General features: G+C 45.3%; 2 protein-coding genes across 2 annotated transcripts; both read left to right on the top strand.

Moving 5' to 3' along the window:
- The first annotated feature begins 1,465 nt into the window (after positions 1 to 1,465).
- LOC129348115 (keratin-associated protein 10-9) lies at positions 1,466 to 5,345 on the top strand. The gene is made up of 2 exons (XM_055007631.1): positions 1,466 to 4,727; positions 5,213 to 5,345. The coding sequence occupies exon 1, from the start codon at positions 3,278 to 3,280 to the stop codon at positions 4,493 to 4,495; it is 1,218 nt and encodes a 405-aa protein (XP_054863606.1). The 5' UTR covers positions 1,466 to 3,277; the 3' UTR covers positions 4,496 to 4,727; positions 5,213 to 5,345.
- Positions 5,346 to 5,480: 135 nt separating this feature from the next.
- On the top strand, positions 5,481 to 13,448 carry hmgb2b (high mobility group box 2b). The gene is made up of 5 exons (XM_023262156.3): positions 5,481 to 5,625; positions 7,689 to 7,846; positions 9,466 to 9,617; positions 11,649 to 11,823; positions 12,014 to 13,448. The coding sequence occupies exons 2-5, from the start codon at positions 7,697 to 7,699 to the stop codon at positions 12,131 to 12,133; spliced, it is 597 nt and encodes a 198-aa protein (XP_023117924.1). The 5' UTR covers positions 5,481 to 5,625; positions 7,689 to 7,696; the 3' UTR covers positions 12,134 to 13,448.
- Positions 13,449 to 14,101: the final 653 nt, after the last annotated feature.

Genomic DNA, 14,101 nt, shown 5'->3' with positions numbered 1-14,101 from the left:
CTTGTTTTTGTCATTTCCATCCTCCAACAGTTGTCCTATAGAATGGACAGAGCAAAGCTATGTCCTCTCTTCTATTTTCCATATTTTCATCCCATTGTCAGCCTTGATTGAATGTCTCCCTCTACCTCATATTATCAGGATCAGACTAATTCTTTGGACTGTTTTCCATCAGTCAGTTTGTCCTCTTGGTAGTGACGGTGAAATCGAAGCTTCATGAAGCAATGAACCACTTTGATGCAACTGCTTCCAGAATGACTCACTGCTTTGAAGCATTTGACACAACCAGAAGAGTGACATCTGCTGGCTCTGTGTCAGAACTGCATCTAAGTGGAAAAAACTGAAAAAGCCTCAGGACTGCTGGTCTCACACTGCTTTGTACTTGCAATAAATGTTTTAAAACGTTATATATGTTTGTTTGCATGCATGTATATGTTTTTGTGTGTATATATATATATATATATATATATATATATATATATATATATATATATATATATATATATATATATATATATATATATACACATATATATATATATATATATATATATATATATATATATATATATATATATATATATATATATATATATTTAAGTGTGTGTGTGTGTGTGTGTGTGTGTGTGTGTGTGTGTGTGTGTGTGTGTGTGTGTGTGTGTATAGATATACATACATATGGTGTGTATAGAGGTACTGGGGGACAGGACAGTGATTGTGCTACCATGTGTGGGACTCTAGTGTTTTGTGATGTGGCAGTGAATGCTAGTGCTTCTGTAACTTTGCCATTGTGTCAGTATAAATGGAGTGTAAACCAGGGAGTGCATGGTTTCTGTCTGTTTCTTTTGTGGATGACTACCTCTCCAGCTTTGGAGAAGATCCGCTCACATGGCACAGATGTTGCTGGCATGAGGAGATATTTTCTGGCCATCCTGAAGAGGTTTGGATCCAGTTTGATGTGATGCCCAGTAGGTGAACGGGTCTCCTCTGGACAGGTAGGGCTCAGATAGACACCTTGCACTCTCACAACTCACAGGACACTCTTTCAACCACTCCAACAACTCTCTCTATGTACCTATCTATAACCTATTCTACTATATGTGTAGTGTGTTTCTATGAATGAATGAATGTGTGTTGTGTATGTGTGAATCTATGTGTATGTATCTATGAGTGTTATTTAGTGTATGAAATGTAACTAAATCTATCTAAACTTAATTCTACCTAAATGTGTTCTCTCTCTGACTTCTTTCCAAATGGTAAATGTACTAGCTTAATGTCCTCTCAGAAACCCACAGTTTGAGGAGTGAATCAGACCCTTTTAAGACCTGGACAGATTGAAATGTCCAACTCCTTCATAATTCCCACAAAGCACCGCAGAACCTGATCCAGCTGTCATCTATGTGTTCTACAGATGTTCTGAGAAAGGTCTGAGATGTTCTACCAATGTTTTCAGCTGGTTTTCTTTTAGTTGTCAGAACGTTCCTTCTTAAGGTTGGATCACTAAAGATGTTCTAAAAATGTCTGGTGACAACACTTAGAATGTTGTGGCTTAATGTTCTAAGAACTGACTGTTACACTGAGAACGTTCTTCCTCTGTTATCACATAACACTGTAGGAACATTTCATTGATTCTATGGTGAGTTCTTCAGCAACCTTTCAGAACCTTACAGCCAAAATGTTCCAGCTTTAATGCATCACATCACAGGAACATTTAATACAGAACGTTCTGTCCTCTGAGGCCTTGATAGCGTCTGGAGAACGTTTATTGAATGTTGCATTGAGAACGTCCTTTCTGTGTCATCATAGAAGAACGCTCTATAACGTGTTCCAGAACGTTCCACCTCACTGCTGCTGTATTCTGCATCATGTTATATCAGACTGTATATGAATGTAGGAATATTAGAACATACACACTAGAACCCAGTTTTAAAAATGAAATGTATAGAACACAGTGGAACCACAGATGTCAGAACTAAAGATAGTTCTACAGAACATCCTCCAGGAACCTTTGACTTATTCAGGAACCTGCTCTGTCAACGTTCTACAGGAACCCCATAAACATGCAAAGTTCCTCACAGCTCTCCTGTTCCCAAGAGAACAGCCTGTTTTATCTGGTTCTTTAAAGGTTCCTCGTGTTTGTTGGAGTTCTTTGGTTTGGTGGTTGGTAACGCTCTATTCTGAATTAATCACTTGGTCATTAGAACATCAGAAAACAGAAACATGTTCTTCACAGTTTCACAAACTGGCATCTTAGAACATGACATTCTGTCTGAAGAACCCAAAATATTATACATGTTTTCATGAAGGTACCCAAAAATGCAGCAGATTCTCATATTTACTTAGAAGTTCTTAAAATCAGTGGATCCCCAAGTCCACTGAAGGTTCTAGGTTCCATGTTCCACCTCTCGTCTGTAACTGAATGAACAATCACATCAATGATTTGGTTTTAAAGGACCATTCTTGGATGCTTTTTAAAGAACGTTTACTGAAATGGTTCTTTATGGAACCAACATTGGTTCTTCTGTGACGTCAGAGTGATGAAGGTTCTTCTAGTGTTGGTTCCAGTGTTCTCCAGTGTTTTCCAGTGTTGGTTCCACAGTTCTTCAGTGTTCTCCTGTGTTCTCCAGTGTTTGCCAGTGTTGGTTACACTGCACTCCAGTGTTCTCCAGTTTTCTCCTGTGTTCTTTAGTGTTCTCCAGTGTTGGTTCCACTGTTCTTCAGTGTTCTCCTGTGTTCTCCAGTGTTTGCCAGTGTTGGTTACACTGTACTCCAGTGTTCTCCAGTGTTCTCCTGTGTTCTTCAGTGTTCTCCAATGTTGATTCCACTGTTCTCCAGTGTTCTTCAGTGTTCTCCAGTGTTCTCCAGTGTTCTCCAGCATTCTCCTGTGTTCTCCAGTGTTCTCCATTGTCCTCCAGCATTCTCCAGTGTTTTCCAGTGTTGGTTCCACTGTTCTCCAGTGTTCTCCTGTGTTCTCCAGTGTTCTCCTGTGTTCTCCTATGTTCTCCTGTGTTCTCCAACGTTTTCCAGTGTTGGTTCCACTGTTCTTCAGTGTTCTCCTGTGTTCTCCAGTGTTCTCCTGTGTTGATTCCAATGTTCTCCTCCAGTGTTCTCCTCCAGTGTTCTCCCGTGTTGTTCTGTGTTCTCCTGTGTTCTCCAGTGTTCTCCTGTGTTGATTCCAGTGTTCTCCTCCAGTGTTCTCCCGTGTTGTTCTGTGTTCTCCTGTGTATTCCAGTGTTCTCCTCCAGTGTTCTCCTCCAGTGTTCTCCTCCAGTGTTCTCCCATGTTGTTCTGTGTTCTCCAGTGCTCTCCTGTGTTCTCCTGTGTTTTCCTCCAGTGTCCTCCAGTGTTCTCCTCCAGTGTTGTCCTGTGTTCTCCTCCAGTGTTCTCCTCCAGTGTTCTCCAGTGTTCTCCAGTGTTATCCTGTGGTCTCCAGTGTTCTCCTGTGTTCTTCAGCGTTCTCCAGCATTCTCCTGTGTTCTCCAGTGTTCTCCCATGTTGTTCTGTGTTCTCCAGTGCTCTCCTGTGTTCTCCTGTGTTTTCCTCCAGTGTCCTCCAGTGTTCTCCTCCAGTGTTGTCCTGTGTTCTCCTCCAGTGTTCTCCTCCAGTGTTCTCCAGTGTTCTCCAGTGTTATCCTGTGGTCTCCAGTGTTCTCCTGTGTTCTTCAGCGTTCTCCAGCATTCTCCTGTGTTCTCCTGTGTTCTCCTGTGTTGATTCCAATGTTCTCCTCCAGTGTTCTCCTCCAGTGTTCTCCCGTGTTGTTCTGTGTTCTCCTGTGTTCTCCTGTGTTCTCCAGTGTTCTCCTGTGTTGATTCCAGTGTTCTCCTCCAGTGTTCTCCCGTGTTGTTCTGTGTTCTCCTGTGTATTCCAGTGTTCTCCTCCAGTGTTCTCCTCCAGTGTTCTCCTCCAGTGTTCTCCCATGTTGTTCTGTGTTCTCCAGTGCTCTCCTGTGTTCTCCTGTGTTTTCCTCCAGTGTCCTCCAGTGTTCTCCTCCAGTGTTGTCCTGTGTTCTCCTCCAGTGTTCTCCTCCAGTGTTCTCCAGTGTTCTCCAGTGTTATCCTGTGGTCTCCAGTGTTCTCCTGTGTTCTTCAGCATTCTCCAGCATTCTCCTGTGTTCTCCAGTGTTCTCCCATGTTGTTCTGTGTTCTCCAGTGCTCTCCTGTGTTCTCCTGTGTTTTCCTCCAGTGTCCTCCAGTGTTCTCCTCCAGTGTTGTCCTGTGTTCTCCTCCAGTGTTCTCCTCCAGTGTTCTCCAGTGTTCTCCAGTGTTCTCCTGTGTTCTCCAGCGTTCTTCTGTGTTCTCCAGTGTTCTCCTGTGTTGTTCTGTGTTCTCCTGTGTTCTCCCGTGCTGTCCTGTGTTCTCCAGTGTTCTCCTGTGTTCTTCAGCGTTCTCCAGTGTTCTCCTGTGTTCTTCAGTGTTCTCCCGTGTTGTTCTGTGTTCTCCTGTGTTGTTCTGTGTTCTCCTGTGTTCTCCTGTGTTCTCCTCCTGGTTTCTCTCCATAGTCCTCAGGATCAGTGTGATTTCAGCTGGTTTGGTTCCGTTCTGAACAGCAACCAGTTGAAGAATCAAACGTTGTTAAAGTCGTGTTCTGGTTCGGTCCATGACAGGAACAGGAAGTGTTCATCTGAGTGACCTCACCTGTCTGTCAGGTGACCAGGTGAGGACAGGTGAGTGTCTGGTGGAGGTGATCAGAGGACTGTGGGCTGCAGTAAACCTGGTTCTTCATCAGAACAGGTGAGGACGTGGAATCACGCAGGTTCTCTGGTTCTCTGCACTAAAACGCTGCTTCACGTTAGAATTAAAGAACACTCCTGAATATTTCAACTCTGTTTCTATTAATAGTTTCCTATTATCTTTTTAAAAGATGTAATACGACGAAAATGTGGCACAAAACATGGAAAGCATTTCTGAAGTGTTGGTTTGAGAACATTCCTCCTTTATTTTAGAACATTCTCTGAATGTTGACATTAAAACATCATGTTGTCTCTATAGGAACATCAGTAGAAATTAAAACATTTTTACAGCTTATAATATATTCTAAACAACCTGATCTGTTCAGTTTACTGCTATTACTGACAAAAAAAAAATCTAACATCTTAGCTAAAAACTCACTGAAGCATTTTACTGAGTCAGGTAGTTACTGATCATTAATTACTAATCAATCGATTAATTGATTAACTGATGAAACATACTAACATCCATTTAACGTCCCTCTTCAGGCCTCCGCTGCTGCTCTGCAGCCCCTCCTCCCTCTCTACTGCCATTGGTCGCTTCGTGGATGTACACAGATTCTGACCAATCAGATGCGGGTATACAGACTAGGCCCACCCTGTTGTCAGAGTCGGATTCCCGCCCTGGTGAGTCTGGAACGGGCTTTGACTTGCGGTCCTTTCAGCCAATCAGAGATGAACGTTGAGCGGAACCCCGCCCATGTTGGCCAGTCGTGACTCCGCCCCCTGAATAGGAATGACCAACGGGGGCGTTGCTGGTGGGCGGGGTCAGGCTGGAGCTCGACCCAGTTTGAAAGTGAACCAACGGCTCCAGTCGCAGCTTCAGCCCCCAAACAACAACAAGACCCGAATCCCGAGAACCGGTCCCAGTCTGCTGCACCTGTAGCCGGCCCTCCTGACGAGTGAGTACCGCCGTTATCCTCGGCTGCGGGCTTCGGCTCACATTCGTGGGTTTTAGCCGGGAATGAGCGGGTTCTGATTTACCGGGTGTCTTTTTTTTTCTGCCGTGCGGGCTTCGGTGATAAAAGCTCCGTGAATGAGGCTGGAAAATGGGAATAAAATGGCCGCTGCTACGGTGGGAATGTCACGGCGGTGATGTTTGTCCGCCGCTGCGAGCCTTTGTGTGTGTGCACTCGGGGGACTGCTCCAGACTTGTCGTTGTAAACACGAAACGCCCATTTTGGAGTAGGCATGCCAGGAAATAGCCTGGTCCCGTCCATGTAACGCTGACCTCTCCAGGGCTTAGACGGAGCCCTTCGTTTAAAATGCGCAGCTGTCGTACTGCTTCCATATTTCCATTGCAGACGCGGCTGTTCGGGATAAACCCGGTGCTGCGGTTATAAATAAGATCAGTTCGTTACCGGGGACACCGGGGCCGTAGCTGGCTCTGTGTGTGCGGGTTAAATGCCCGTCTGTGGCTGATTAGCCTGCTGCTAGCAGAGGGGGATGGGGCGGCTAGCTCCGCAGAGGGCGGGAAGCAAATGGTGGCCCATTGTTCTGTCGGAGCTAGCCGCTAGCAGGCTAGGCTAACTGCACCACTCCAATCTGCACGGAGACGCGGCTTTTCCTCCTCCTCTGCGGCTCACACGGTTCCAGCACCGGCCCACACCACGGACCGGGCTCCCGCTGGACGTCCCAGCACACACCCGCCGGAGGAGGCTGCAGCCCGTGTCTGCGGGCCTCGGAGCTCCCCGGCGGAGAAAATGGACCCCAGTCTGGTCTTTTGTTATTCACGGCGAGCCTCGGAGCTCCGGGCCGCCGGTAACCCACCGACTGATGGGGCTTTTCAGCCACAGCCTGAGTTAAATCACACATCTCACCTGGTTTAGACACATCTCACCTGGTTTAGACACAAAATGAACAAAGGAGACACACAGGTTAAAGGGTCAGTCCACCCACATGAATGCAAAGCTGCTCAGATACTTGGAAATAATGATTACCTGTACAATAACCTCATTTCAGTAAATATATGTTAGCTGTCAAATAACCTCATTTATATAAATATAAAGGCATGTTACCTGTAAAATACCTTAATTTGACTAAATAATAATCAAGATTACCTGTATAATATCCACATATAGCTAAATATAAAAGTATGTTATCTGTAAAATAACCTTATTTAACTAAATATAATAAATGTTACCTGTCAAATACCTTGAATTAACTAAATATAATGTTATGTTCGCTGTAAAACACCCTCGTTTCAATACATTAATAAGTGTTACCTGCATAATACCCTCATCTAACTAAATATAAAGCTATGTGCCTGTTACATACCCTCATTTAAATAAAAAATAATCTGTTACTTGTTAAATACTTTAACTTATACTATAACTAATAATAATCAGTTAGCTGTTAAATATTTTACCTCACTAAACAAGAATCTGTCAGCTGTAAAATGCCCTCATTTAACTGAATAAGACATCTGTTACCTTTAAAAAAAATAGTTTAAAGGTAACGCCTGCAGTGAGAAATGCTTTTATTTTGGTGGATTTCCAGGTGTAAAGGCAGAGAGAAATGCTTTTATTTTGGTGGATTTCAAGGCGTAAAGGCAGAGAGAAATGCTTTTATTTTGGTGGGTTTCCAGGTGTAAAGGCAGAGAGAAATGCTTTTATTTTGGTGGGTTTCCAGGTGTAAAGGCAGAGAGAAATGCTTTTATTTTGGTGGGTTTCCAGGTGTAAAGGTGTTAAACAGAAGTATTTATCTGTACTAACGTCTCCATCATCCTCACAGGTTTATATCCGTTCACTGTGCAGAATAAAAACTTTTAAATCTGTCTCCTGCTTCTTGTTGTGTTGATCTGCTGCTTTTCTGGGCTTAATGTGACCGTAATTAGAATATTTATTCATTTATATTAGGACTAACAAATAAAAATAACATCAATTGATCATTAAGTGATCATTAGCTTTAACTGAAGTATGATGCGTTAAAGACGTTCTCTGATTATTGGTTTATTGTCCTCCAGGTGCCAGTATGATGCGTAAAGACGTGAACAAGCCGAAGGGGAAGACGTCGGCGTACGCCTTCTTCGTCCAGACGTGTCGAGAGGAACACCGGAAGAAGAACCCCGAGCAGTCGGTGAACTTCGCCGAGTTCTCCAAGAAGTGCTCCGAGAGATGGAAGGTGAGACGGGTGGGCAGAGAGAGAGAGAGAGAGAGACGGGTGGGCAGAGAGAGAGAGAGAGAGAGAGAGAGAGACGGGTGGGCAGAGAGAGAGAGACGGGTGGGCAGAGAGAGAGAGAAAGAGAGACAGGTGGGCAGAGAGAGAGAGAGAGAGAGACGGGTGGGCAGAGAGAGAGAGAGAGAGAAAGAGAGACGGGTGGGCAGAGAGAGAGAGAGACGGGTGGGCAGAGAGAAAGAGAGACGGGTGGGCAGAGAGAGAGAGAGAGAAAGAGAGACGGGTGGGCAGAGAGAGAGAGACGGGTGGGCAGAGAGAGAGAGAAAGAGAGACAGGTGGGCAGAGAGAGAGAGAGAGAGAGACGGGTGGGCAGAGAGAGAGAGAGAGAAAGAGAGACGGGTGGGCAGAGAGAGAGAGAGAGACGGGTGGGCAGAGAGAGAGACAGGTAGACAGACAGGAAGATGAATCCAGTGGCTGCTGGTGGGTCGACTTTCCTCCAGTTTTCTACTTGTTCTTTGCAGCTGAATAAACTTTCTGTATTAAACCAGTAAAACCAGTGGAACCAGTCAGAGTCCTGACTGTAGTTTAATGTGACTGAACTGGTTCTATCAGTCTCTATTAAACCAGTAAAAGCAGTGGAACCAGTCAGTCCAGACTATATTTTAATAATAAAGACCTGCTGACTGTTACTTGAATGAGGCAGCAGCACCAGGTGGGTCTTCTCCTTTGGGATTGGTCCAGACCTGTAATGTCACAGCTGGTGCTGCAGGTTCAGGTGTTTCTCTTGAATCTATCCACAAGTTCTCCTCCATGCTTCCAGCTGCTACACTGAGTTCTCCTGAGAACCTGTGATCGTGTTGAATCCACCTGGAGCTGTTCTGTTATGTGTTCTACTAAACCATCTGAACTGTGATGTGTTCCATGGATCTTCTGGTTCCTCTGAGAGTAAACTGCAGATCTTTAACGGAACCAGACCCTGGCGGGAACTCAACCTGATGTGTTTCCTGTGTTCAGAGGATGTGTGTTAATAAAGTTATTATTATAGTCTGGTGTTTAATGTGTCAGTCCAAGTCCAGTCCTGCAGTCTAAGTTCTTGTCAGCAGGTGGCGCTGCACCTCCACAGCCTCCAGTTCTCATGTTCTATCTCCTCAGTGAACAGCAGAACCAGACAAACTGAACCTGGATCTGCTGGGTTTAAATGTAGATTCACAACTGTTCAGGTTCACGTTGGTAATAAATCTGGTTACAGAGTAGGATTTAATATATTTACATAATAAATATCAGTAAACACTGAGCTAGAGTAGTATTTAATATTAAATATTAATTAACTCTGGTTTATTAATTAGCTGCTGTTAGTTTATGTTCTCTACAAACATTAATAACTGGATCAGCACTCTGCTGCACATTTAGAAACGTTATGTAAACATTTCTACAGAACCTTAAAGTCATCCTGAGATGCTGACAGACAGTGCAGTCATTAGTTACTCACTGAATGATTAATTGATTATTGATCAGTGTTCCAGACTCTGTCTTCTGATATTTCTATTGATTGATTATTGATGGGTGTTCCAGGCTCTGTCCTCTGATGTTTCTACTAACTGATTGATTATTGATTGATGCTCCAGGCTCTGTCTCCCAGCGATAAGAAGTGCTTCGAGGACATGGCGAAGGCCGACAAGGTTCGCTACAACCGGGAGATGAGAGACTACGTCCCCCCTAAAGGCTTCGGAAAGAGGGGCCGCAAGAGGAAAGACCCCAACGCCCCCAAGAGACCCCCGTAAGTCCCCTGAGGTCCTGGTTCTGGTCCAGGTTCAGACTCTTTGAGCTGGTTCTGTTCAGGTCTGTTCAGGTTTTACTGGATCACTGGATGTGGAAAATAAGGAATGATGGACAGATTCTTCTTTTAATACATCTTTATCTGTGTTTTCATTGTGTTATCATTTCAGTTTGTTCCCAGATTCACCAACAGTAGGCCTCAAGATGTGTAGAAATATTGTAGATGGTAGAGATTAAATATGTAAAAATATTTTAGATGGTAGAGATTAAACATGTAGAAATAATTTAGATGGTAGAGATTAAACATATAGAAATATTTGAGATGTTAGAGCTGTTAAATGTTGACCTGATCTATGAGTGAAAAAGAACTTTGAACTGTTGTTGAGTCTTAAAACGTTCCTGACCTGGATCCCCAGGTTCTAACTGAAGAAGAGAACCAGGTTCCATCAGGATGTTCTATCCATGATTTAGAGACAATCATTCTACTGATACCAGCTGAATGAAACCAGTCTGATCTGTTGGAGAAGAAACCAACCACACTACAAACAGAAGCAACTGATTTGTTCCACTAGTGTTTTCTTTTAGTTCCCAGAATGTTCTGAAAGTGTTGGGTGGTAACATTGTTAAAATGCTATGGTCTATCCTTCTCTAACTGAATGTTGCCCTGAGAACGTTCTTCCTCTTTTCTTCTGGAACATTGTGGGAATGTTTTCCAGATCCTGTGTTCCCTCAGCAGACAGTATAACATTCTGTTTTTAGTAAATCAGAAACAGAGCAAACGTTCTGTCATCTGAGGCATCGGTAGCATCTGGAAAGCATTTTACAGGAACACTGATGGACATCTTCTGAGAACGTTATTAGAACTTAAATTGTGGAAATGTTTCTGCTGTCAGTAAAAGAACCTTTTGTTGTCAGGAACATAAATTAGAGCTAACAGCAGGTTTATGTGGAAACTTTGACTCATTAAGTTTTGAAATAAATATTTTCTGTTGGACCTGACTGAACCACGAACCAGTTAACCTGCTGGTGGAGATGTAGCATCAGAGCTGCTAGCTGGCTAACATTAGCACCACAGGAAGCTGCTAGCTGGGTAATGTTAGCACAACAGGAAGCTGCTAGCTGGCTAACGTTAGCACCACAGGAAGAAGCTAGCTGGCTAACATTAGCACCACAGGAAGCTGCTGGCAGGCTAACGTTAGCACCGCAGGAAACTGCTAGCTGGCTAACATTAGCGCCACAGGAAGCTGCTAGCTGGCTAACATTAGCACCACAGGAAGCTGCTAGCTGGCTAACGTTAGCACCACAGGAAGCTGCTGGCGGGCTAATGTTAGCACCACAGGAAGCTGCTGGCGGGCTAACGTTAGCGCCACAGGAAGCTACTGGCGGGCTAACATTAGCACCACAGGAAGCTGCTAGCTGGCTAACATTAGCGCCACAGGAAGCTGCTGGCAGACTAACATTAGCACTGCAGGAAGCTGCTAGCTGGCTAACGTTAGCGCCACAGGAAGCTGCTGGCGGGCTAACATTAGCACCACAGGAAGCTGCTAGCTGGCTAACATTGGCACCACAGGAAACTGCTAGCTGGCTAATGTTAGCACCACAGGAAGCTGCTGGCGGGCTAACATTAGCACCACAGGAAGCTGCTGGCAGACTAACATTAGCACTGCAGGAAGCTGCTAGCTGGCTAACGTTAGCACCACAGGAAGCTGCTAGCTGGCTAATGTTAGCACCACAGGAAGCTGCTGGCGGGCTAACATTAGCACCACAGGAAGCTGCTAGCTGGCTAACATTGGCACAAAAGGGCTAGCATTGCAGGAAGCTGCTAGAACATCATGAGAAACTTGAAAATAAAGGTCCAGCTAAAGCAGAGGATCCGTGTAATGTTGGTCAATTGATTTATTCATTTAGAGAGATGTATTTTAAATTTTCCTACCTGTCTCCTCCCTCGCTGTCTCTCCCCTGTCCCCCCCGTCCTCCCTGTCCCTCCTGTCTCCCTCCCTGTCTCCCCCCGTCTCCCTCCCTGTCCCCCCAGGTCTGCGTTCTTCGTGTTCTGCAGTGAGTACCGTCCCAGTGTGAAGCAGCAGTGTCCAGGGCTGTCTATAGGAGACTGTGCTAAGAAGCTGGGAGAGATGTGGAGCAAACTGTCCCAGTCTGAGAAGCAGCCGTACGAGGAGAAGGCCCAGAAACTACGAGAGAAATACGACCAGGTGAGACTCAGGACCAGGAAGACTGGTGGTAGGACCAGTAAGACCAGTAGAAACAGCAGTCAGACCAGTAGAAACACCAGTAAAACCAGTAGAAACACCGGTCAGATCAGTAGAAACAGCAGCTACAGCCCCTTACCTGTCCTTACCTGTTGGTCTCCAGCTGCCTCTAACCTTCACCTGTTGTATCCAGGACATGGTGGCATACCGCGGCGGCGGAACGTACGCCAGGAACCCCGGTTCTTCAGCTCAGGGCGGAGAGGAGGAGGAGGACGAGGAGGACGAAGACGAGGACGAGGAGGACGACGAGTAGAGAGCTGAAAGACTGAGAGGCAGGCAGGTGTGTGTGTTTCAGGGCAGCTGATTGGACAGCAGGCCAGGGGGCGGGGCTTCACCACAGGTGTGACGTCCTGGTTACAGAGGCTCAGGTGAGTCAGAGCAGCCAGCCAATCAGGAGCAGCTGCTCCTGTCTCCATGGTAACAGCAGATGATCATTATTTAACGTATGGAATCAGTAGTCCATCAGGCAGGAGTCAGGTACGGATGAGGGAACATTCAGACCTCACCTTCATTGTGTATTGTCCAGTCACCCTCTTAACGAGTGGAGCTCAGCCAGGTGCACCATTCACTTCTTCTCTTCAGACATTCCTCCTCAGGGAGGATGGAGATGGAGGACAGGTAGGACTGTTGGAGGTTCACCTGGGTCTTCACCTGGATGACCCACAGAAGTCACATGCTCTCTCTGACCCACATTAGTCTGGTAGTTTTCAGTGTAGTTCATGAAGCTTTAGCATAAAAAGCTAACCAAAGCTAACCAATAGCTTTCCTCCAGTCACACTGTACTTTGGTACACTTACTTCTGCAGTTACAGTTACTTCTACAGTTACTTCTACAGCTAGTGTTTATGTTGCATGTTTGGTGACATGAAGCTTCCAGTGCAGCGTAACCCTTTGATGCCGTGTCAGTCAGGAGATCCCCATTTCCATTGGGTTTGGGTCACTTCTGACCCATGCTGCTCATCAAAGGGTTGACCAGTGTAACACTCGACCCACCTGTAACCGGGTCACATGACCCACCTGTAACCGGGTCACATGACCCACCTGTAACCGGGTCACATGACTCAACTGTAACCGGGTCACATGACTCACCTGTAACCGGGTCACATGACCCACCTGTGGCTCAGCTGATGAAACCTGATCCAGTGTCTGAATCTTGTGATTGACAGGTTGCTCTGAAACACACACATTACTGCAGCGTGTGTGTGTGTAAGTACTGTGTGTGTGTGTGTGTGTGTGTGTGTGTGTGTGTGTGTGTGTGTGTGTGTGTGTGTGTGTGTGTGTGTGTGCGCGTGCACGTGTGTGTGTGTGTGTGTTGAGGTCATCAGATGTTAAACTGTCCGACACCAGAGGATAGTAGAATAAACCCCCTCACTGTTACCATGGTTACCCCTGCACCCCCCTCCCCCTGTGTGTTGCCATGGAAACCCCTGCCCCTCCCCCTGCTCTCCATCATCGTCATGTTGTTGTTTTTTTATTTTCTTATTGGAGGTTTTCTGTTCCTTGTTCACTGTCAGAGTAGAAACTTCAACTTTTATAATAAAACGACCAACTGAGGGAAAAACACAAAAATGTCTCTGTTTGATTCTCTGACCCGCTGGTCCACCGTTCTGCTGCTCCGTTAACACGTCTGTTTGATTCTCTGACCCGCTGGACCACCGTTCTGCTGCTCCGTTAACACGTCTGTTTGATTCTCTGACCCGCTGATTCTCTGGTTCTTCAGGTTCTTGATGGGTCTAAGTCAGGACTTTGGGGAGACCAGTCTAGAACCTTCTTTCCAGCCTGATGGAACCATTTCTTTACCTCGTCTGATGTGTGTTTGGGCTCATTGTCTTGTTGAAACATCCAACTGTGTCCAAGATCAACCTTCTGCTGATGGTTTTAGGTTCTCCTGAAGAACGTGGAGGTAATCCTCCTTCATTATTCCATTTGCGTAAAGCTCCAGTTTCACAGAGCCTGATACTGCCACCTCCATGCTTGATGATAGGTTTGGTGTTCTTGGGGTTAAAAGCCTCACCTTCTGTTTGTATATTATTGATCTACGGTGTTGCATTTTCAGAAGAACTTTACTAAATCTATGAAAGGACCAAAACACATGATTGTTTTTGTGACAAAGATCCATGTTTCAATCATTCCATCATAAAAAATTCAGAGTTCTAGGAGTTATTGGAGACTAAAGACTGATGATAAAAATGGACGTTTTAAGTGGATGTAAGCTTTGGTTC

This window comes from Amphiprion ocellaris, chromosome 23 (assembly GCF_022539595.1).
Source record: "Amphiprion ocellaris isolate individual 3 ecotype Okinawa chromosome 23, ASM2253959v1, whole genome shotgun sequence".
NCBI lineage: Eukaryota > Metazoa > Chordata > Actinopteri > Pomacentridae > Amphiprion > Amphiprion ocellaris.
This window is presented reverse-complemented; position numbering and strand designations above follow the sequence as displayed.